The following is a 26,280-nucleotide window of genomic DNA, read 5'->3' as shown; positions in this document are numbered from 1 at the left end:
CAAAATGAGGATTCACAGCCTTATCTTTTTGAAGCTGAACATACTGAGGATGAACTGCTGCTTATAGAAGCGAGTACGACAGAAGGGTGAGACGACGGAGCAGACGGAAGCCGGGAGAGGGGGAGGAAAGTTATTTTGACGCTATAAATATGGAAATTGGAGACAAACTATTTCAACATAAATGGAGTGCTTAGCCAAAATGAGGATTCACAGCCTTATCTTTTAGAAGCTGAACATACTGAGGATGAACTGGTGCTTATAGAAGCGAGCACGACGGAAGAGTGAGACGTTGGAGCAGACGGAAGCCGGGAGAGGGGGAGGAAAGTTATTTTGACGCTATAAAATGGAAATTGGAGACAACTATTTCGACATAAATGGAGTGCTTAGCCAAAATGAGGATTCACAGCCTTATCTTTTTGAAGCTGAATATACTGAGGATGAACTGCTGCTTATAGAAGAGAGCACGACGGAAAAGTGAGACGTCGGAGCAGATGGAAGCCGGGAGAGGGGGAGGAAAGTTATTTTGATGCTATAAATATGGAAATTGGAGACAAACTATTTCAACATAAATGGAGTGCTTAGCCAAAATGAGGATTCCCAGCCTTATCTTTTTGAAGCTGAACATACTGAGGATGAACTGGTGCTTATAGAAGCGAGCACGACGGAAGGGTCAGACGTTGGAGCAGACGGAAGCCGGGAGAGGGGGAGGAAAGTTATTTTGACACTATAAATATGGAAATTGGAGACAAACTATTTCGACATAAATGGAGTGCTTAGCCAAAATGAGGATTCACAGCCTTATCTTTTTGAAGCTGAACATACTGAGGATGAACTGCTGCTTATAGAAGCGAGTACGACGGAAGGGTGAGACGACGGAGCAGACGGAAGCCGGGAGAGGGGGAGGAAAGTTATTTTGACGCTATAAATATGGAAATTGGAGACAAACTATTTCGACATAAATGGAGTGCTTAGCCAAAATGAGGATTCACAACCTTATCTTTTTGAAGCTGAACATACTGAGGATGAACTGGTGCTTATAGAAGCGAGCACGACAGAAGGGTGAGACGTCGGAGCAGACGGAAGCCGGGAGAGGGGGAGGAAAGTTATTTTGACGCTATAAATATGGAAATTGGAGACAAACTATTTCGACATAAATGGAGTGCTTAGCCAAAATGAGGATTCACAGCCTTATCTTTTTGAAGCTGAACATACTGAGGATGAACTGCTGCTTATAGAAGCGAGTACGACAGAAGGGTGAGACGTCGGAGCAGACGGAAGCCGGGAGAGGGGGAGGAAAGTTATTTTGACGCTATAAATATGGAAATTGGAGACAAACTATTTCAACATAAATGGAGTGCTTAGCCAAAATGAGGATTCACAGCCTTATCTTTTTGAAGCTGAACATACTGAGGATGAACTGCTTCTTGTAGAAGCGAGCACGACGGAAGAGTGAGACGTCGGAGCAGACGGAAGCCGGGAGAGGGGGATGAAAGTTATTTTGATTCTATAAATCTGGAAATTGGAGACAACTATTTCGACATAAATGGAGTGCTTAGCCAAAATGAGGATTCACAGCCTTATCTTTTTGAAGCTGAACATACTGAGGATGAACTGCTGCTTGTAGAAGCGAGCACGACGAAAGAGTGAGACGTCGGAGCAGACGGAAGCCGGGAGAGGGGGATGAAAGTTATTTTGGCGCTATAAGTATGGAAATTGGAGACAAACTATTTCGACATTCATAGAGTGCTTAGCCAAAATGAGGATTCACAGCCTTATCTTTTTGAAGCTGAACATACTGAGGATGAACTGGTGCTTATAGAAGCGAGCACGACGGAAGGGTCAGACGTCGGAGCAGACGGAAACCGGGAGAGGGGGATGAAAGTTATTTTGACGCTATAAATATGGAAATTGGAGACAAACTATTTCAACATAAATGGAGTGCTTAGCCAAAATGAGGATTCACAGCCTTATCTTTTTGAAGCTGAACATACTGAGGATGAACTGGTGCTTATAGAAGCGAGCACGACGGAAGAGTGAGACGTTGGAAAAGACGGAAGCCGGGAGAGGGGGAGGAAAGTTATTTTGACGCTATAAAATGGAAATTGGAGACAACTATTTCGACATAAATGGAGTGCTTAGCCAAAATGAGGATTCACAGCCTTATCTTTTTGAAGCTGAATATACTGAGGATGAACTGCTGCTTATAGAAGCGAGTACGACGGAAGAGTGAGACGTCGGAGCAGACGGAAGCCGGGAGAGGGGGATGAAAGTTATGTTGACGCTATAAATATGGAAATTGGAGACAAACTATTTCGACATAAATGGAGTGCTTAGCCAAAATGAGGATTCACAGCCTTATCTTTTTGAAGCTGAACATACTGAGGATGAACTGCTGCTTATAGAAGTTCTATCACAGTGTTGTGTATTACAAACTCAAATGCGTTTCGTGTTGTTGTGGAGGCTAGCTTATCTCTTGCCATAGTTAGCTTTTTGCATTTAAATGCCAATTATGAATGGTAAAAAATGTCATCCACTTTTGCATCACACATTTATCAACCAAGTTGAGACTATGGGCCTGATTAACTAAAAAAAAATCTCTATCAAGTCACACTTTTGTCATTCGAGTCGAGACTTAGTGTTAACTTCTTTTTACACTTGAATGCCAATGACTGCGAGTGTGTTGAAAATAAAGGAGGTGCTATGTTGGAATTCTCATTAATATTGATACTGTTGTTGATATTATTCATTTTTTGTTTGACTACTTTTGGATTGTTTTGTGTCATGTTTGTGTGTCCTCTCAATGACTCTGTTGATTGCTATTCTGAATGTTGCTGGGCTTTGCAATTGTATTATTATGGTATTATTGTGTATTATTTTGATGGGTTGATAAAAAAATAAAACTTAAAATAAATAAATAAATAAATAAATAAAAGAGTAAACTGTTTTTTTGTGCTATATTTATGAATGTGGAAAGACATATTTAGAATGTAGTAGTAGTGTTGGAATTCTCATTAATATTGATATTGTTGTTGATATTAATCATTTTTGTTTGACTACTTTTGGATTGTTTTGTGTCATGTTTGTGTGTCCTCTCAATGACTCTGTTGATTGCTATTCTGAATGTTGCTGGGCCGGGTTTGGTTTTGGAATTGGAATTGTATTATTATGGTATTATTGTGTATTATTTTGTTGGGTTGATAAATTAAAAAAAAAAATACAAATAATTACAAAATAAATAAAAAGTAAACAGGTTTTTTGTGCTCTATTTATGAATGTTGAAAATCATATTTAGAATGTAGTAGTAGTGTTGGAATTCTCATTAATATTGATATTGTTGTTGATATTAATCATTTTTGTTTGACTACTTTTGGATTGTTTTGTGTCATGTTTGTGTGTCCTCTCAATGACTCTGTTGATTGCTATTCTGAATGTTGCTGGGCCGGGTTTGGTTTTGGAATTGGAATTATATTATTATGGTATTATTGTGTATTATTTTGTTGGGTTGATGAATAAAAATATTTAAAAAATTGCATTGATTAATAAAAAATAAAAAAATAAATAAATAAAACATTTAGTAAACAGGTTTTTTTGTGCTCTATTTATGAATGTTGAAAATCATATTTAGAATGTAGTAGTATTGTTGGAATTATTATTAATATTGATGCTATTGTTGATATTATTCATTTTTGTTTTGACTACTTTTGGATTGTTTTGTGTCATGTTTGTGTGTCCTCTCAATGACTCTGTTGATTGCTATTCTGAATGTTGCTGGGCCGGGTTTGGTTTTGGAATTGGAATTGTATTATTATGGTATTATTGTGTATTATTTTGTTGGGTTGATAAATTAAAAAAAAAAATACAAATAATTACAAAATAAATAAAAAGTAAACAGGTTTTTTTGTGCTCTATTTATGAATGTTGAAAATCATATTTAGAATGTAGTAGTAGTGTTGGAATTCTTATTAATGTTGATACTGTTGTTGATATTATTCATTTTTGTTTGACTACTTTTGGATTGTTTTGTGTCATGTTTGTGTGTCCTCTCAATGACTCTGTTGATTGCTATTCTGAATGTTTCTGGGCTTTGGAATTGTATTATTATGGTATTAGTGTGTATTATTTTGATGGGTTGATAAAAAAATAAAACTTAAAATAAATAAATAAATAAAAGAGTAAACTGTTTGTTTGTGCTCTATTTATGAATGTGGAAAGACATATTTAGAATGTAGTAGTAGTGTTGGAATTCTTATTAATATTGATACTATTGTTGATATTATTCATTTTTGTTTGACTACTTTTGGATTGTTTTGTGTCATGTTTGTGTGTCCTCTCAATGACTCTGTTGATTGCTATTCTGAATGTTGCTGGGCTTTGCAATTGTATTATTATGGTATTATTGTGTATTATTTTGATGGGTTGATAAAAAAATAAAACTTAAAATAAATAAATAAATAAATAAAAAAGTAAACTGTTTTTTTTGTGCTCTATTTATGAATGTTGAAAATCATATTTAGAATGTAGTAGTAGTGTTGGAATTCTCATTAATATTGATATTGTTGTTGATATTAATCATTTTTGTTTGACTACTTTTGGATTGTTTTGTGTCATGTTTGTGTGTCCTCTCAATGACTCTGTTGATTGCTATTCTGAATGTTTCTGGGCTTTGCAATTGTATTATTATGGTATTATTGTGTATTATTTTGATGGGTTGATAAAAAAATAAAACTTAAAATAAATAAATAAATAAATAAATAAAAGAGTAAACTGTTTTTTGTGCTCTATTTATGAATGTGGAAAGACATATTTAGAATGTAGTAGTAGTGTTGGAATTCTCATTAATATTGATATTGTTGTTGATATTAATCATTTTTGTTTGACTACTTTTGGATTGTTTTGTGTCATGTTTGTGTGTCCTCTCAATGACTCTGTTGATTGCTATTCTGAATGTTGCTGGTTTTGGAATTGGAATTGTATTATTATGGTATTATAGTGTATTATTTTGTTGGGTTGATAAATTTAAAAAAAAATACAAATAATTACAAAATAAATAAAAAGTAAACAGGTTTTTATGTGCTCTATTTATGAATGTTGAAAATCATATTTAGAATGTAGTAGTAGTGTTGGAATTATTATTAATATTGATACTATTGTTGATATTATTCATTTTTGTTTGACTACTTTTGGATTGTTTTGTGTCATGTTTGTGTGTCCTCTCAATGACTCTGTTGATTGCTATTCTGAATGTTGCTGGGCCGGGTTTGGTTTTGGAATTGGAATTCTATTATTATGGTATTATTGTGTATTATTCTGTTGGGTTGATGAATAAAAATATTTAAAAAATTGGACTGATTAATAAAAAAAAATAAAAAAAATAAATAAAACATTTAGTAAACAGGTTTTTTTGTGCTCTATTTATGAATGTTGAAAAACATATTTAGAATGTAGTAGTAGTGTTGGAATTCTTATTAATATTGATACTGTTGTTAATATTATTCATTTTTGTTTGACTACTTTTGGATTGTTTTGTGTCATGTTTGTGTGTCCTATCAATGACTCTGTTGATTGCTATTCTGAATGTTGCTGGGCCGGGTTTGGTTTTGGAATTGGAATTGTATTATTATGGTATTATTGTGTATTATTTTGTTGGGTTGATAAATTTAAAATAAAATACAAATAATTACAAAATAAATAAAAAGTAAACAGATTTTTTTGTGCTCTATTTATGAATGTTGAAAACCATATTTAGAATGTAGTAGTAGTGTTGGAATTCTTATTAATATTGATACTGTTGTTGATATTATTCATTTTTGTTTGACTACTTTTGGATTGTTTTGTGTCATGTTTGTGTGTCCTCTCAATGACTCTGTTGATTGCTATTCTGAATGTTGCTGGGCTTTGGAATTGTATTATTATGGTATTATTGTGTATTATTTTGATGGGTTGATAAAAAAATAAAACTTAAAATAAATAAATAAATAAATAAATAAAAAAGTAAACTGTTTTTTTTGTGCTCTATTTATGAATGTTGAAAAACATATTTAGAATGTAGTAGTAGTGTTGGAATTCTTATTAATATTGATACTGTTGTTAATATTATTCATTTTTGTTTGACTACTTTTGGATTGTTTTGTGTCATGTTTGTGTGTCCTCTCAATGACTCTGTTGATTGCTATTCTGAATGTTGCTGGGCCGGGTTTGGTTTTGGAATTGGAATTCTATTATTATGGTATTATTGTGTATTATTTTGTTGGGTTGATGAATAAAAATATTTAAAAAATTGGACTGATTAATAAAAAAATTTTAAAAAAATAAATAAAAAATGTAGTAAACAGGTTTTTTTGTGCTCTATTTATGAATGTTGAAAATCATATTTAGAATGTAGTAGTAGTGTTGGAATTCTTATTAATATTGATACTGTTGTTAATATTATTCATTTTTGTTTGACTACTTTTGGATTGTTTTGTGTCATGTTTGTGCGTCCTCTCGATGACTCTGTTGATTGCTATTCTGAATGTTGCTGGGCCGGGTTTGGTTTTGGAATTGGAATTGTATTATTATGGTATTATTGTGTATTATTTTGTTGGGTTGATAAATACAAAAATTAAAAAAATTGGACTGATTAATAAAAAATTTAAAAAAATTAATTAAAAATTTAGTAAACAGGGTTTTTTGTGCTCTATTTATGAATGTTGAAAATCATATTTAGAATGTAGTAGTAGTGTTGGAATTCTTATTAATATTGATACCATTGTTGATATTATTCATTTTTGTTTGACTACTTTTGGATTGTTTTGTGTCATGTTTGTGTGTCCTCTCGATGACTCTGTTGATTGCTATTCTGAATGTTGCTGGGCCGGGTTTGGTTTTGGAATTGGAATTGTATTATTATGGTATTATTGTGTATTATTTTGTTGGGTTGATGAATAAAAATATTTAAAAAATTGGACTGATTAATAAAAAATTAAAATTAAAAAATTAAAAAATTTAGTAAACAGGTTTTTTTGTGCATATTTAGAATGTAGTAGTAGTGTTGGAATTATTATAAATATTGATACTGTTGTTGATGTTATTCATTTTTGTTTGACTACTTTTGGATTGTTTTGTGTCATGTTTGTGTGTCCTCTCAATGACTCTGTTGATTGCTATTCTGAATGTTGCTGGGCCGGCTTTGGTTTTGGAATTGGAATTGTATTATTATGGTATTATTGTGTATTATTTTGTTGGGTTGATAAATTTAAAAAAAAATACAAATAATTACAAAATAAATAAAAAGTAAACAGGTTTTTTTGTGCTCTATTTATGAATGTTGAAAATCATATTTAGAATGTAGTAGTAGTGTTGGAATTCTTATTAATATTGATACTGTTGTTGATATTATTCATTTTTTGTTTGACTACTTTTGGATTGTTTTGTGTCATGTTTGTGTGTCCTCTCAATGACTCTATTGATTGCTATTCTGAATGTTGCTGGGCCGGGTTTGATTTTGGAATTGGAATTCTATTATTATGGTATTATTGTGTATTATTTTGTTGGGTTGATGAATAAAAATATTTAAAAAATTGGACTGATTAATAAAAAATTTAAAAAAATAAATTAAAAATTTAGTAAACAGGTTTTTTTGTGCTCTTTTTATGAATGTTGAAAATCATATTTAGAATGTAGTAGTAGTGTTGGAATTCTTATTAATATTGATACTGTTGTTAATATTATTTATTTTTGTTTGACTACTTTTGGATTGTTTTGTGTCATGTTTGTGTGTCCTCTCAATGACTCTGTTGATTGCTATTCTGAATGTTGCTGGGCCGGGTTTGGTTTTGGAATTGGAATTCTATTATTATGGTATTATTGTGTATTATTTTGTTGGGTTGATGAATAAAAATATTTAAAAAATTGGACTGATTAATAAAAAATTTTTAAAAAAATAAATAAAAAATTTAGTAAACAGGTTTTTTTGTGCTCTATTTATGAATGTTGAAAATCATATTTAGAATGTAGTAGTAGTGTTGGAATTCTTATTAATATTGATACTGTTGTTAATATTATTCATTTTTGTTTGACTACTTTTGGATTGTTTTGTGTCATGTTTGTGTGTCCTCTCAATGACTCTGTTGATTGCTATTCTGAATGTTTCTGGGCCTTGGAATTGTTGGGAAAAATTTAAAAAATCAATTTAAAAAACATAAAATAAATCAAAAATCAATCAAATCAAATAAAGGAGGTGCATGTGTGACAGTACCTGCTCCGCATGCGTCCTTCTCCCCTCCACGCTCCCCACTCTGGTTCTCCTCTCGGGCACGATGAAGATCTCAGCAGTGGTGGGCAGACCAGGGAGCACCGAGACCAGCAGCTGGTCCTCGCTGATCCCTGTGACCTTCAGGGACAACGATCATGTTTCATGTTCCGAATCTCAGATATGACACGGGTGTAGACGTGTTATAAGTGTAGAAGGGTTTTGATATGGCTTGTTGTGGAGGACAAACATGACACAAACATTCCTAATTGTTATAAATCCCACTGTTTATATTAAATATGCTTGACTGATGAGATTATTTAGCGAACGCTGTTTTGTCCTACTAATTTTGGTGGTCCTTGAACTCACCATGGTTTGTTTACATGTACAACTTTCTCCGACGCTGCCACAGAAAAACGTGTTTTATGCAACTAATATAGCTAATATAGACACTTACATCATGTGTTATTTATTATAACACTTATATAAGACTTTTAAAGTCATTTTGATAGTAGGCTAATATAGACACTTACATCATGAGTTGTCTTCATTATAACACTTATATAAGACTTTTAAAGTCATTTTGATAGTAGGCTAATATAGACACTTACATCATGTGTTGTCTTCATTATAACACTTATATAAGACTTTTAAAGTCATTTTGATAGTAGGCTAATATAGACACTTACATCCTGTGTTGCCTTCATCATAACACTTATATAAGACTTTTAAAGTCATTTTGATAGTAGGCTAATATAACTAATATAGACACTTATATCATATGTTGTCTTCATTATAACACTTATATAAGACTTTTAAAGTCATTTTGATAGTAGGCTAATATAACTAATATAGACACTTACATCATGTGTTGTCTTCATTATAACACTTATATAAGACTTTTAAAGTCATTTTGATAGTAGGCTAATATAGCTAATATAGACACTTACATCATGTGTTGTCTTCATCATAACACTTATATAAGACTTTTAAAGTCATTTTGATAGTAGGCTAATACAACTAATATAGACACTTACATCATGTGTTGTCTTCATTATAACACTTATATAAGACTTTTAAAGTCATTTTGATAGTAGGCTAATATAACTAATATAGACACTTACATCACGTGTTGCCTTCATCATAACACTTATATAAGACATTTAAAGTCATTTTGATAGTAGGCTAATATAACTAATATAGACACTTACATCATGTGTTGTCTTCATCATAACACTTAAATAAGACTTGTAAAGTCATTTTGATAGTAGGCTAATATAGCTAATATAGACACTTACATCATGTGATGTCTTCGTTATAACACTTATATAAGATTTTTAAAGTCATTTTGATAGTAGGCTAATATAGACACTTACATCATGTGTTGTCATTAAAACACTTATATAAGATTTTTAAAGTAATTTTGATAGTAGGCTAATATAGACACTTACATCATGTGTTGTCTTCATTATAACACTTATATAAGACTTTTAAAGTCATTTTGATAGTAGGCTAATATAGCTAATATAGACACTTACATCATGTGTTGTCTTCATTATAACACTTATATAAGACTTTTAAAGTCATTTTGATAGTAGGCTAATATAGCTAATATAGACACTTATATAAGGCTTTTATTTTTGATATTTTTGGTCCAATGCGGCTCTTTCAACGTTTTGGTTGCCGACCCCTGGCTGAACGCAACATTGGCTGTCACAAATCAGCACAAAGACGCAGGTCGGATGTGACAGTTTTGGGAGGAAAAAGGAGCTTTTAGTGCATTTGTGCAATAACCAGAGGTCTGCTGTCAGCTTCCTGGCGTCTAGCGTGGTCGTATCTGACGAGGCAGAAGGTCAAAGTGAATGTTTTATACGGCGGGATATATTTAGAGACCACTATATCCAGCTCATTTACATAAACGGACGCCTTTTTAACATGGAGTGGACTGACCTGGATGACGGAGTGGACTGACCTGGATGACGGAGTGGACTGACCTGGATGACGGAGTGGACTGACCTGGATGACGGAGTGGACTGACCTGGATGACGGAGCGCTTCACCACACGGCCGATGTCCTCGCGCCACTCGGGCAGGCCGGGGTTGGCCTCGTCCAGGTTCGAGGAGAAGGCCACGATTTGCGACTTGAAATAATCTGGAACGCAAACAGAAATATTGCAGAAGTACGCCTCGTACTGTCCATCTGTCATTAGTCAAAGATCCTCTCTAAACGACAGCAGCGCGCTACTGTTTTTAAGGACATGCTGCTTCTCTATATGGCAAAAAGACACTGCTGTTTTATACAAATTACTGGAAAAAACTAAACAAAGATCATCTATTTCTCCCTGACCACCTGAGGGAACCACAGACTGTGGATGCTTTTAAAAAAGGCTTGAAAACCCTTATTTTTAAAAAAGCCTTTTTTTTTTTTTCTTTTTTTTTTAGATATATGCATACTAGTTTTAGCTATTTTGCTGTTCTGGTTTTAAATTTTTTTTTTTTTTTTTTTTTATTTTTTTTTAATACACTGTAGCACTTTTAGTGTGGCTGCAAAAAACACTCGTCAAAGATCCTCTATATGACAAGAAGACACTGCTGTTTTATACAAATTACTGGAAAAAACTAAACAGAGATCATCTATTTCTCCCTGACCACCTGAGGGAACCACAGACTGTGGATGCTTTTAAAAAAGGCTTGAAAACCTTTCTTTTAAAAAAAGCCTTTTTTTTTTTTTTTTTAGATATATGCATACTAGTTTTAGCTATTTTGCTGTTCTGGTTTTTAATTTTTATTTTTATTTTTATTTTTTTTTAAATACACTGTAGCACTTTTAGTGTGGCTGCAAAAAACACTCGTCAAAGATCCTCTATATGGCCAGAAGACACTGCTGTTTTATACAAATTACTGGAAAAAACTAAACAAAGATCATCTATTTCTCCCTGACCACCTGAGGGAACCACAGACTGTGGATGCTTTCAAAAAAGGCTTGAAAACCCTTCTTTTAAAAAAAGCCTTTTTTTTTTTTTTTTTTTTTTAGATATATGCATACTAGTTTTAGCTATTTTGCTGTTCTAGTTCTAGTTTTTTTTTTTTTTTTTTTTTAATACACTGTAGCACTTTAAGGTTTGCAGCACTTTTAGTGTTGCTGCAAAAAACACTCGTCAAAGATCCTCTATATGGCAAGAAGACACTGCTGTTTTGTACAAATTACTGGAAAAAACTAAACAGAGATCATCTGTTCCTCCCTGACCACCTGAGGGAACCACAGACTGTGGATACTTTTTTTTTAAAAAAAGGCTTGAAAACACTTCTTTTTAAAAAATATTTTTTTTATTTTTTTTTAGATATATGCATACTAGTTTTAGCTATTTTGCTGTTCTAGTTTTTTTTTTTTTTTTTTTTTTTTATACACTGTAGCACTTTAAGGTTTGCAGCACTGTTAGTGTTGCTACAAAAAACACTCGTCAAAGATCCTCTATGTGGCAAGAGGACACTGCTGTTTTACACGAGTTACTGGGAAAATAATTAAACAAAGATCCTCTAAATGACAATAGATGTGTTTACTACAATAATGCTTTGGCAAAGATCCTTGATGTGACAAGAGGTCTGTGCTGCAAAAAATGCTTGTCAAAGATCCTCTATATGGCAAGAGGACACTACTGTTTTATACAAATTACTGGAAAAAACTAAACAAAGATAATCTATTTCTCCCTGACCACCTGAGGGAACCACAGACTGTGGATGCTTTTAAAAAAGGCTTGAAAACCCTCCTTTTTAAAAAAGCCTTTTTTTTTTTTTTTTTTTAGACATATGCATACTAGTTTTAGCTATTTTGCTGTTCTATTTTTTTTTTTTAATACACTGTAGCACTTTGAGGTTGTTTACTCAATGTAAAGTGCTTTTTATAAATAAAATCTATTATTATTTTTATTATTATTATTTGACAATAGATGTGTTTTTAGAACCTACTACAATAATGCTTTGTCAAAGATCCTCAATGTGACAAGAGGTCTGTGCTGTTTTATAAGTGTTGCTGCAAAAAAACCTCGTCAAAGATCCTCTATGTGGCAAGAGGACTGCTGTTTTACACGAGTTACTGGGGAAAAAAATAAACAAAGATCCTCTATATGACAATAGATGTGTTTACTACAATAATGCTTTGGCAAAGATCCTTGATGTGACAAGAGGTCTGTGCTGTTTTATAAATGTTGCTGCAAAAGACACTCGTCAAATATCCTCTATATGGCAAGAGGACACTGGGAAAAAAAACAAATGAAAGATCCTCTATATGACAATAGATGTGTTTTTAGAACCTGCCACGATTTGTGACTTGAAATAATCTGGAACGCAAACAGAAACATTGCAAAAGTACGCCTCGTACTGTCCATCTGTCATTAGTCAAAGATCCTCTCTAAACGACAGCAGTGCGCTACTGTTTTTAAGAACATGCTGCAAAAAAATGCTTGTCAAAGATCCTCTATATGGCCAGAAGACACTGCTGTTTTATACAAATTACTGGAAAAAACTAAACAAAGATCATCTATTTCTCCCTGACCACCTGAGGGAACCACAGACTGTGGATGCTTTTAAAAAAAGGCTTAAAAACCCTTCTTTTTAAAAAAGCCTTCTTTTTTTTTTTTAGATATATGCATACTAGTTTTAGCTATTTTGCTGTTCTTTTTTTTTTTCTTTTTTTAATACACTGTAGCACTTTGAGGTTGTTTACTCAATGTAAAGTGCTTTTTATAAATAAAATATATGATTATTATTATTATTATTATTTGACAATAGATGTGTTTTTAGAACCTACTACAATAATGCTTTGTCAAAGATCCTCAATGTAACAAGAGGTCTGTGCTGTTTTATAAGTGTTGCTGCAAAAAACACTCGTCAAAGATCCTCTATGTGGCAAGAGGACACTGCTGTTTTACACGAGTTACTGGGGAAAAAAACTAAACAAAGATCCTCTATATGACAATAGATGTGTTTACTACAATCATGCTTTGGCAAAGATCCTTGATGTGACAAGAGGTCTGTGCTGTTTTATAAATGTTGCTGCAAAAGACACTAGTCAAATATCCTCTATATGGCAAGAGGACACTGGGGAAAAAAACAAATCAAAGATCCTCGATATGACAATAGATGTGTTTTTAGAACCTACTACAATAATGCTTTGTCAAAGATCCTTGATGTGACAAGAGGTCTGTGCTGTTTTATAAGTGTTCCTGCAAAAAACACTAGTCAAAGCTGTTTTTAAAAACTTACTGCAAAAATGCTTGTTAAAGATTACGACCTGAATGCTGAACTGGTTTTAAATGCTAATCAAAGATTCTCTGTTTTTTTCAGGCCCAACTGTAAAATCATTAGTCAAAGATCCTCTATATGATAGGAACTGTTAAGAACGCACTGCAAATATGCTTGTCAAAGATCCTCTGTGTGACAAGAGGGCTCTGATGTTTCATAGGAGCAACTGGAAAAAACACTTGTCAAAGATCCTCTATGATAGTTAAGGCCCTGATGCAAAAACTTCCAATCAAAGATCCTCTTTTGACCAGGAGCTGTTTATAAGAACCTACTGCAAAAATGATTGCTAAAGATTATGACCTGAATGCTGTTCTGTTTTTAAATGCTCTTCAAAGATCCTTTGTTTTTTCAAGACTAACTGTAAAATCATTAGTCAAAGATCCTCTAAATGATAGGAACTGTTAAGAACGTACTGCAAAAATGATTGTCAAAGATCCTCTATGTGACCAGAGGGCTCTGCTGTTTCATAGGAACGACTGAAAATAACACTAGTCAAAGATCCTCTTTATGATAGTTAAGGGTATGATGCCAAAACTTCTAATCAAAGATCCTCTCTTGACCAGGAGCTGTTTTGAAGAATCTACTGCAACAAATGATTGTTAAAGATTACAACCTGAATGTTGTACTGTTTTTAAATGCTATTCAAAGATCATTTATATGATAGTTGATAAGGCACTAATGCAAAAACGTTCAATCAAAGATCCTCTATTGACCAGGAGCTGTTTTGAAGAATCTACTGCAACAAATGCTTGTTAAAGATTACAACCTGAATGCTGTACTGTTTTTAAATGCTATTCAAAGATCACTTATATGATAATACAAAAACAAAAACGTCTAATCAAAGATCCTCTATTGACCTAATCAAAGATCCTCTATTGACCAGGAGCTGTTTTTAAGAACCTACTGCAAAAATTATTGCTAAAGATTTTGACCCGAATGCTGTACTGTTTTTAAATGCTAATCAAAGATCCTCTGTTTTTTCAGGATCAACTGTACAATCATTGGTCAAAGATCCTCTATATGATAGGAACTGTTAAGAACGTACTGCAAAAATGCCTGTCAAAGATCCTCTATGTGACCAGAGGGCTCTGCTGTTTCATAGGAACGACTGAAAAAAACACGAGTCAAAGATCCTCTTTATGATAGTTAAGGGTATGATGCCAACACTTCTAATCAAAGATCCTCTCTTGACCAGGAGCTGTTTTGAAGAATCTACTGCAACAAATGATTGTTAAAGATTACAACCTGAATGTTGTACTGTTTTTAAATGCTATTCAAAGATCACTTATATGATAGTTGATAAGGCACTAATGCAAAAACGTCTACCGGTAATCAAAGATCCTCTATTGACCTGGAGCTGTTTTTAAGAACCTACTGCAAAAATGATTGCTAAAGATTTTGACCCGAATGCTGTACTGTTTTTAAATGCTAATCAAAGATCCTCTGTTTTTTCAGGATCAACTGTAAAATCATTGGTCAAAGATCCTCTATATGATAGGAACTGTTAAGAACGTACTGCAAAAATGCTTGTCAAAGATCCTCTATGTGACCAGAGGGCTCTGCTGTTTCATAGGAACGACTGAAAAAAACACGAGTCAAAGATCCTCTTTATGATAGTTAAGGGTATGATGCCAACACTTCTAATCAAAGATCCTCTCTTGACCAGGAGCTGTTTTGAAGAATCTACTGCAACAAATGATTGTTAAATATTACAACCTGAATGTTGTACTGTTTTTAAATGCTATTCAAAGATCATTTATATGATAGTTGATAAGGCACTAATGCAAAAACGTCTAATCAAAGATCCTCTATTGACCAGGAGCTGTTTTTAAGAACCTACTGCAAAAATGATTGCTAAAGATTTTGACCCGAATGCTGTACTGTTTTTAAATGCTAATCAAAGATCCTCTGTTTTTTCAGGATCAACTGTAAAAATCATTGGTCAAAGATCCTCTATATGATAGGAACTGTTAAGAACGTACTGCAAAAATGCTTGTCAAAGATCCTCTATGTGACCAGAGGGCTCTGCTGTTTCATAGGAACGACTGAAAAAAACACTAGTCAAAGATCCTCTTTATGATAGTTAAGGGTATGATGCCAACACTTCTAATCAAAGATCCTCTCTTGACCAGGAGCTGTTTTGAAGACTCTACTGCAACAAATGATTGTTAAATATTACAACCTGAATGTTGTACTGTTTTTAAATGCTATTCAAAGATCATTTATACGATAGTTGATAAGGCACTAATGCAAAAACGTTCAATCAAAGATCCTCTATTGACCAGGAGCTGTTTTTAAGAACCTACTGCAAAAATGATTGCTAAAGATTTTGACCCGAATGCTGTACTGTTTTTAAATGCTAATCAAAGATCCTCTGTTTTTTCAGGATCAACTGTAAAAATCATTGGTCAAAGATCCTCTATATGATAGGAACTGTTAAGAACGTACTGCAAAAATGCTTGTCAAAGATCCTCTATGTGACCAGAGGGCTCTGCTGTTTCATAGGAACGACTGAAAAAAACACTAGTCAAAGATCCTCTTTATGATAGTTAAGGGTATGATGCAAACACTTCTAATCAAAGATCCTCTCTTGACCAGGAGCTGTTTTGAAGAATCTACTGCAACAAATGATTGTTAAAGATTACAACCTGAATGTTGTACTGTTTTTAAATGCTATTCAAAGATCATTTATATGATAGTTGATAAGGCACTAATGCAAAAACATTCAATCAAAGATCCTCTATTGACCAGGAGCTGTTTTTAAGAACCTACTGCAAAAATGATTGCTAAAGATTTTGACCCGAATGCTGTACTGTTTTTAAATGCTAATCAAAGATCCTCTGTTTTTTCAGGATCAGCTGTAAAATCATTGGTCAAAGATCCTCTATATGATAGGAACTGTTAAGAACGTACTGCAAAAATGCTTGTCAAAGATCCTCTATGTGACCAGAGGGCTCTGCTGTTTCATAGGAACGACTGAAAAAAACACGAGTCAAAGATCCTCTTTATGATAGTTAAGGGTATGATGCAAACACTTCTAATCAAAGATCCTCTCTTGACCAGGAGCTGATTTGAAGAATCTACTGCAACAAATGATTGTTAAAGATTACAACCTGAATGCTGTACTGTTTTTAAATGCTATTCAAAGATCATGTATATGATAGTTGATAAGGCACTAATGCAAAAACGTCTAATCAAAGATCCTCTATTGACCTGGAGCTGTTTTTAAGAACCTACTGCAAAAATGATTGCTAAAGATTTTGACCCGAATGCTGTACTGTTTTTAAATGCTAATCAAAGATCCTCTGTTTTTTCAGGATCAACTGTAAAATCATTGGTCAAAGATCCTCTATATGATAGGAACTGTTAAGAACGTACTGCAAAAATGCTTGTCAAAGATCCTCTATGTGACCAGAGGGCTCTGCTGTTTCATAGGAACGACTGAAAAAAACACTAGTCAAAGATCCTCTTTATGATAGTTAAGGGTATGATGCCAACACTTCTAATCAAAGATCCTCTCTTGACCATGAGCTGTTTTGAAGAATCTACTGCAACAAATGATTGTTAAATATTACAACCTGAATGCTGTACTGTTGTTAAATGCTATTCAAAGATCATTTATATGATAGTTGATAAGGCACTAATGCAAAAACGTCTAATCAAAGATCCTCTATTGACCAGGAGCTGTTTTGAAGAATCTACTGCAACAAATGATTGTTAAAGATTACAACCTGAATGCTGTACTGTTTTTAAATGCTTTTCAAAGATCATTGATATGATAATACAAAAACAAAAACGTCTAATCAAAGATCCTCTATTGACCTAATCAAAGATCCTCTATTGACCAGGAGCTGTTTTTAAGAACCTACTGCAAAAATGATTGCTAAAGATTTTGACCCGAATGCTGTACTGTTTTTAAATGCTAATCAAAGATCCTGTTTTTTCAGGATCAACTGTAAAATCATTGGTCAAAGATCCTCTATATGATAGGAACTGTTAAGAACGTACTGCAAAAATGCTTGTCAAAGATCCTCTATGTGACCAGAGGGCTCTGCTGTTTCATATGAACGACTGAAAATAACACTAGTCAAAGATCCTCTTTATGATAGTTAAGGGTATGATGCCAACACTTCTAATCAAAGATCCTCTCTTGACCAGGAGCTGTTTTGAAGAATCTACTGCAACAAATGATTGTTAAATATTACAACCTGAATGCTGTACTGTTGTTAAATGCTATTCAAAGATCATTTATATGATAGTTGATAAGGCACTAATGCAAAAACGTCTAATCAAAGATCCTCTATTGACCAGGAGCTGTTTTGAAGAATCTACTGCAACAAATGATTGTTAAAGATTACAACCTGAATGCTGTACTGTTTTTAAATGCTTTTCAAAGATCATTGATATGATAATACAAAAACAAAAACGTCTAATCAAAGATCCTCTATTGACCTAATCAAAGATCCTCTATTGACCAGGAGCTGTTTTTAAGAACCTACTGCAAAAATGATTGCTAAAGATTTTGACCCGAATGCTGTACTGTTTTTAAATGCTAATCAAAGATCCTGTTTTTTCAGGATCAACTGTAAAATCATTGGTCAAAGATCCTCTATATGATAGGAACTGTTAAGAACGTACTGCAAAAATGCTTGTCAAAGATCCTCTATGTGACCAGAGGGCTCTGCAGTTTTATAAGAGCGACTAGAAAAAACTCTAGTCAAAGATCCTCTTTATGATAGTTGTTAAGGACTTAATACAAATAAACATGTCGAAAAACCTCTTTGTTACTTTAAAAAAAGTACTATTCATAGATCATTTACTTGACAAAAGTGCTCTGTCATTTTTTAGGCCCTACTCTATAAACACGAGTTAAAGATTCTCTTACGGTAGAAGCGCACACGTTTGATTGTTTGGCTCTCGTCATAAAAGGTGAAATACAACAGGACTTTACCATAAACGGACAGAGTCATCTGGTCCTGATGCACCGTGTTCCCGACTGAAGCCTGAACCGTGACCACGTGACTTCCCTCCTGGGAGAAGGTGAAGGACATCCTGCCGTCCAGACTGGTGGCCGGCTGAAAGGACGAAGAACGAACGTGTGAATGCGTCACACGTTGGGACAACATGGAGGAGCGGGAAGAAGAAGCTCGCCTCGGTTTTGTTGTCAAACCACCAGTAGTACGTGACTGTTCCCACGTTGTTGGGCCGCAGAGTCGTGGTGAAGTTCACCGCCTTGTTCTTGACCACCACGGACGGTGCCGAGAGCTGCACCTGCTCCAGTTGACCTTTGGACCAGGACACAAGCAAACAAGTCCAAGTTAAATGAGTCCATTTGAAGTGGAAACTTGTTTTTTAAATGAGTCCAGGGCTCCCTCTAGTGTTGTGAAGTGGTTCCTAAACCACCGCCTGGATTAGGTCAGACTCACACGTGACGTGGAGGTAGAGCGTCACCCGGTCGAAGCCCAGAACGTTGCTGGCTGTTGCAGACACTTGGTAGATGCCCACTTTGCTGTACACATGCTTGACCCCGTCTTCTATGGAGCTGATGTTCACGTAGGATATAGCGGTCCCGTCTCCAAAGTCCATAGTGATACTGGTCGTAGAGCTGAGACCCTTCAAACGGTCACATACAACAGCGGGCGGTAACAAAAATGGGTACTATGCAGGACTATCAAGAATACAGATAAGCACCTCTTCCAGGAAGACCAAGAAGGTGACGTTCTTGTGCAGAGTGGCCACCAGGGTTCCCTCGCTGGTGAAAAGCTGGAGGCCTCTGGGAACCTGACTGGGACACTTCTGCCGCCTGGGGCTGTACTTCAACAGAGTGCCCTCGGTGCAGTTGTTAGACAAAGCCTTGCGATATCTTCAGGTCAAAACAATCAAAGGTGAAAACAGTTCATTATTTAATTAGTTTTTTTTGCAAACCATCCTAATCCCAATTCCTACTCTCTAAACATGAACCTAATTCTGAACACAATCCCTACTGTAGTCCCTAACCATCAAACCCTAACCTCTAATCTTAATCCAATGTCCCTAACCCAACACAACCTTAACCCAACTCCGTAGTCCATAGCCCTCTCACTTTAAACCCTATTCACAATACTTAATTTATTGTCCCTATACCTTTCCCTTCACCTTAACCCGTAGCCTCTTGTTCTTTGCCCCGAACGCTGACCCAAATCCCTCACAAAACCTCTAACCATAAACCTAATCCCTTGTCCAAACCCCTAAAACCTAGATCAAAAACATAATCCTTAACACTTATTTCTAATTCCCAATGCCCTGTCCCTAACCCTAACCTCCTAAAACCTAGTGCTTTGTCACAAACACCAAACGATATTCCATCCATCCATTTTCTACCGCTTATTCCCTTCGGGGGGGCGCTGGAGCCTATCTCAGCTACAATCAGGCGGAAGGCGGGGTACACCCTGGACAAGTCGACACCTCGTCGCAGGGCCAACACAGATAGACAGACAACATTCACACTCACATTCACACACTAGGGCCAATTTTAGTGTTGCCAATCAACCTATCCCCAGGTGCATGTTTTTGGAGGTGGGAGGAAGCCGGAGTACCCGGAGGGAACCCACGCAGTCACGGGGAGAACATGCAAACTCCATACAGAAAGATCCCGAGCCTGGGAATGAACCCCAGACTACTCAGCACCTTCGTATTGTGAGGCAGACGCACTAACCCCTCTGCCACTTTTCATACAGTTTTAAAAAGCTCCAGGGAGCCACAAGGTCGGTGCTAAAGAGTTGTGGGTTGTCCACCCCAGCCCTGAACCTTAACCAACTGCACCCCTACCAGTAGTCCCATACCCCCAACCCTGAACCTATGAGGCCCAACCTCACCCTTAACCCATTTATATATAATAAAGTCATATCTGGGTTCTTTAAGACAGGAGAAAGAGTAAATTCATCTTCAGCATCTGATCATCACGACATGACAATGACACGATGTGACTGCGTACCCTGTGGAATTCAGGAAGCTGTCCCCGCTGATGCAATCTCTGGACGTGGCCGACGGAACGAACCAGAACGCCGGACTGCAGCTCCCGTCGACTTGCCTCTCGAATCCATAATCGCTGTTTCATGTGGAGGACAAAGAACGATACAGTGCATGAATATATACAGTAGTAGCTGCGGAACCTTAGCATGGTGGAGTCGATATTTTTCATACAGTTTGTATTTAAAGAAAGATCAAGACAGTGTCCTTAAGTCAGAGGCATCTTTGAGGTTATTTTATTGTGTCTATGAATGTTCTCATTCATCTAGGTCAGGGGTCGGCAACCCAAAATGTTGAAAGAGCCATATAGGGCAGGGCCGACATCCGGGCAACTGAGCTACATACGGGTTCTTCGAGCCATAGCAACCTGACTGGCGTTGAAAACAAACCGTCGCCATTACTCTTTAACCTGTCGACCTGCGCTGATTAAACCCGTCATTCTGCCTCCAAAATGCCAAAAAACTGTGTTGTTTTTGGTTGTGCAAACCACAACTGGAAACAGGGAAAACAAAGGTCGTATTTTGTTCTGCCAAAGCGTGCTAAAAGCCCACAGAGACGAGACAAATGGCTCGCAGCTTAACACCGGGAAAACGAGGACGGTTCTCACTGGAGTCCCCCAAAATCCCGGGTCGTGTGTTCGGATCACTTCGTTTCTGGTAAATATAAGGAACAAAAATCCACCTTCTTAACCACAACTTGGCTATACCGTCCATGCTAATGTTGAACCCGTTGAATGTTTACTGAATAACGTTCGACAGCTGAAGTTGTTGTTGTTGCACAACAATAACATACGGTATAAAGGCTATTTCCAGTAATTCAGCAAATAATAAATCATAATACTGAACTGAATTTGAATGAGCTCTCTACAGATATAATAAATATACAGATACTGGTAGCCACCGTGTCATCCTTATTATCATTTATCAACATACCTTGGGTGATTTAACAATTTTTATGTGATTTATTCGTTATATAACAACCGAAGCTAACAACCGACCTGGTGCGCTTGTGAGGTAGACATAAAGATTTCCAAATTCCATGTCCGGCCATTGTGTAGGATTATCAGTCCACGCATCTGCTGGAAGGCGGTAAGGGCAGTCGTTTAATCCAACTACAGAACATTTTAACTCGTATCTTAACCTAGCCTCACTGGAAAGACTATTTACATAATCATACGCCATTTAGAACAGTTTAAAATGCCGTGAAACCTCGTTAAATGCCTTTTCTGTCAATGCTGTGTTCGCTGTGAGCTGGTTTGTTTTCAACAAATTCAATATGGCGACCGGTTGCTAGGGGATTGGCAGGCGGAAGTGACGTAGGTCCGCCCTCGCCTATTGGACCAAAAATACAAAAAAAAATCTGTCTGGAGCCGCAAAAAAATTAAAAGCCATATTACATACAGATAGTGTGTCATGAGATATAAATTGAATTAATATGAATTAAAGGAAACTAAATGAGCTCAAATATAGCTACAAACGAGGCATAATGATGCAATATGTACATATAGCTAACCTAAATAGCATGTTAGCATCGATTAGCTTGCAGTCATGCGGTGACCTAATATGCCCGATTAGCACTCCCCACAAGTCAATAACATCAACAAAACTCACCTTTGTGCATTCATGCACAACGTTAAAAGTTTGGTGGGCAAAATGAGACAGAAAAAGAAGTGGCATAAAACCATACTTGCCAACCTTGAGACCTCCGATTTCGGGAGGTGGGGGGTGGGGGGGGGCGTGGTTGGGGGCGTGGTTAAGAGGGGAGGAGTATATTTACAGCTAGATTTCACCAAGTATTTCATATACTGTTTTATATATATATATATATATATATATATATATATATATATATATATATATATATATATATATATATATATATATATATATATATATATATATATATATATATATGTATATATATATATATATTATATATATGTATTTCATATACTGTTTCATATATATATATATATATATATATATATATATATATATATATATATATATATATATATATATATATATATATATAAAACAGTATATGAAATACATATTTCAGTATATTTCATATACTGTTTTATATATAGATATATAGATATATATATATATATATATATATATATATATATATATATATATATATATATATAAAACAGTATATGAAATACTTGGTGAAATGTAGCTGTAAATATACTCCTCCCCTCTTAACCACAAGGTTATATATATATATATATATATATATATATATATATATATATATATATATATATATAAAACAGTATATGAAATACTTGGTGAAATGTAGCTGTAAATATACTCCTCCCCTCTTAACCACAAGGTTATATATATATATATATATATATATATATATATATATATATATATATATATATATATATATATATATTTTTTGTATTTTTTTTTTTTATATATATATATACATATATATATATATAAGACATACTTGACTTTCAGTGAATTCCAACTATAAATATATATTTCTTTTATTATATATGTATATATATATATATATATATATATATATATATATAAATCTCCTGATGATTGAGGGTACCCCCCCTCATGAAACAGGCCGGTAGAGATGAAATAGTCTTGTGATTTTTTTCCCCCACACATACATATATATATATATATATATATATATATATATATATGAAATACTTCAGGAAATACTAAGTCAAGTATTTCATATATATATATATATATATATATATATATATATATATATATATATATATATAAGAAATACTTGACTTTCAGTGAATTCTAGCTATAAATAAATATTTATTTTATTATATATATTTATATATGTATATATATATATATATTTATATATATATATATATACATATATATATATATATATATTTATTTATATATATATATATATATATATATATATATATATATATATATATATATATATATATATATGTATATGTATATATATATATATATATATATATATATATATATACTGTATATATAAAATAAAAACTTTAATTTCAGTGTTCATTTATTTACACATATACACACACATAACACTCATCTACTCATTGTTGAGTTAAGGGTTGAATTGTCCATCCTTGTTCTATTCTCTGTCACTATATTTCTAACAATGCTGAACACCCTCTCTGATGATGCATTGCTGTGTGGCACGCACAAAAGTGCCTTCATCAAATGCACTAGATGGCAGTATTGTCCTGTTTAAGAGTGTCACAACATTGCTGTTTACGGCAGACGAACTGCTTTACGGTAGAAAAAAACGTGACTGCTGTTGTTGTGTGTTGTTACCGCACTGGGAGGACGTTAATGAAACTGCCTAACAATAAACCCACATAAGAAACCAAGAACTCGCCCTCCATCCTTCTACAGTTATAACGTGATTGGGCAGGTACGATGTTTATGTTGTGGGTTAGCGGAGTCCGCCTGAATTTCGGGAGATTTTCGGGAGAAAATTTGTCCCGGGAGGTTTTCGGGAGAGGCGCTGAATTTCGGGAGTCTCCCGGAAAATCCGGGAGGGTTGGCAAGTATGCATAAAACACGTCCTAGAAAGTCCGAGAAAGTTATACATGTAAACAAACTACGGTGAGTTCAAGGACCGCCAAAATTAGTAGGACAAAACGGCGCTCGCCAAATACTCGAATCAGTGAAACATGTTTAATACAAACAGTGGGATTTATAACAATTGGGGAGGCTTGTGTCATGTTTGTCCTCCTACAGAAACCATATTAAAACAAAAAATATATTTTTTCCATTTTTCATACATCTTTGAAAAAGCTCCAGGGAGCCACTAGGGCGGCGCTTGCGGCTCTAGAGCCGCGGGTTGCCGACCCCCGATCTAGGTCGTCTTGGGGCAGGGGTCGGCAACCCGCGGCTCTAGAGCCGCATGCAGCTCTTTAGCGCCGCCTTAGTGGCTCTCTGGAGCTTTTTCATTAAAACAGTTAGCGCCATCTTTTGACACTTCTTCCACTCCCGTCCTTGCACTCTACGCCGCTAAAACAAAGATGACGGGGGAGAAGACGCTGTCGAAGTGGAGGCACGTAAATAAGACCCGCCCACAAAACGGCGCATCCTGACTGTCAGAAAGCGACTTGAAGATGATGTGTGAAACATCATCCATGCAACATTTTGAGCAAAGAACCACCATCACATGTTATGTAGACCACAAGGAAGTCTTTTACATTTAGAACAATATCAAAATAATATGACTCCTTTAATGGTGCGCCTTTTGTATGAAAATAGACCTGAATAGACCCGCTCAAAATCCGCGCCTTGGTATTCCGTTCAGTTGTAAACAAATGGCATACTGGTCACTTTCTGTGACCAGAATGTTTCTAATTTAAGTTACACGTAAGTGTGATTTAAACAAGAATAGCTAAATAAATAAATGTATATATATAAAAAAAAATGGGTATTTCTGTCTGTCATTCCGTCGTACATTTTTTTTTCCTTTTACGGAAGGTTTTTTTGTAGAGAATAAATGATGAAAAAAACACTTAATTGAACGGTTTAAAAGAGGAGAAAACACGAAAAAAATACAAATAAAATTTTGAAACATGGTTTATCTTCAATTTCGACTCTTTAAAATTCAAAATTCAACCGACAAAAAGAAGAGAAAAACTAGCTCATTTGAATCTTTTTGAAAAAATTAAAAAAAGAATTTATGGAACATCATTAGTCATTTTTCCTGGTTAAGATAAATTTGAGAATTTTGATGACATGTTTTAAATTGGTTAAAATCCAATCTGCACTTTGTTAGAGTATTTAACAAATTGGACCAAGCTATATTTCTAACAAAGACAAATCAGTATTTCTTCTAGATTTTCCAGAACAAACATTTTAAAAGAAATTCAAAATACTTTGAAATAAGATTTACATTTGATTCTCCAGATTGTCTAGATTTGCCAGAATAATTTTTTTAAAAATTTTAATCATAGTAAGTTTGAAGAAATATTTCACAAATATTCTTCGTCGAAAAACCAGAAGCTAAAATTTTTTTACTTGAACATTGATTTAAATTGTCAGGAAAGAAGAGGAAGAAAATTAAAAGGTAAAAAGGTATATTTGTTTCAAAATCCTAAAATCATTTTTAAGGTTGTATTTTTTTCTCTAAAATTGTATTTCTAAAAGTAATAAGAAGCAAAGTAAAACATAAATGAATTTATTTAAACAAGTGAAGACCCATCCATCCATCCATTTTCTACCGCTTATTCCAAGTGAAGACCAAGTCTTTAAAATATTTTCTTGGATTTTCAAATTCTATTTGAGTTTTGTCTCTTTTAGAATTAAAAATGTCGAGCAAAGCGAGACCAGCTTGCTAGTAAATAAATACAAATTAAAAATTTTCAGGCCACTGGTCAGACTTTTAAAACTGCGTATATATTTCAAGATGAATACTGTCACTAAGCAACTGAGTGACATGAGCTTGTGCAGCCCTTTAAGACACTCGTGATTTAGGGCTATATAAGTGTCAGGTTCAAACACCGATGACGTCTATTAAACAGGACAAGAAGCAAGGAAATAAACAGAGACGGAATTCAATTCAGCTCAATTGAGGAGAGACGCGTAGACTCTGTACCCCTGCACAGTGTCGTCCCACACCCTGACGAAAGATTGTACGCCTCCTCTTTTATTTGGACTTTCCCTGATTACATGGCAAAAGCTGTTTCTAAAAGGGACGGGGGTCGTAAACAGCCATCGCCTTCGGTTACAAAAC

General features: G+C 34.6%; 1 protein-coding gene across 5 annotated transcripts in view; it reads right to left on the bottom strand.

Annotated features, from left to right (window-relative positions):
* LOC133611410 (VPS10 domain-containing receptor SorCS1-like) overlaps nt 1–26,280 on the bottom strand; it is a 358,768-nt gene that overhangs the window by 41,967 nt on the left and 290,521 nt on the right. For 4 of the 5 annotated variants that reach the window (XM_061968164.1, XM_061968155.1, XM_061968172.1 and 1 more), the window contains 7 exons: nt 20,504–20,617; nt 19,222–19,393; nt 18,957–19,143; nt 18,682–18,815; nt 18,482–18,605; nt 10,269–10,381; nt 8,237–8,371 (listed from right to left, as the gene is read on the bottom strand). In XM_061968164.1, the coding sequence (XP_061824148.1) occupies nt 8,237–8,371; nt 10,269–10,381; nt 18,482–18,605; nt 18,682–18,815; nt 18,957–19,143; nt 19,222–19,393; nt 20,504–20,617 (979 nt within the window). Of the gene's footprint in view, nt 1–8,236; nt 8,372–10,268; nt 10,382–12,334; nt 12,567–18,481; nt 18,606–18,681; nt 18,816–18,956; nt 19,144–19,221; nt 19,394–20,503; nt 20,618–26,280 lie in introns of those variants that run through there. The other variant, XM_061968190.1, reaches the window with a different exon arrangement.

Source organism: Nerophis lumbriciformis, linkage group LG02, assembly GCF_033978685.3.
Source record: "Nerophis lumbriciformis linkage group LG02, RoL_Nlum_v2.1, whole genome shotgun sequence".
NCBI classification, from domain to species: Eukaryota; Metazoa; Chordata; class Actinopteri; order Syngnathiformes; family Syngnathidae; genus Nerophis; species Nerophis lumbriciformis.
Note: the sequence above shows the minus strand (reverse complement) of the source record. Positions and strands in the feature narration are given on the sequence as shown.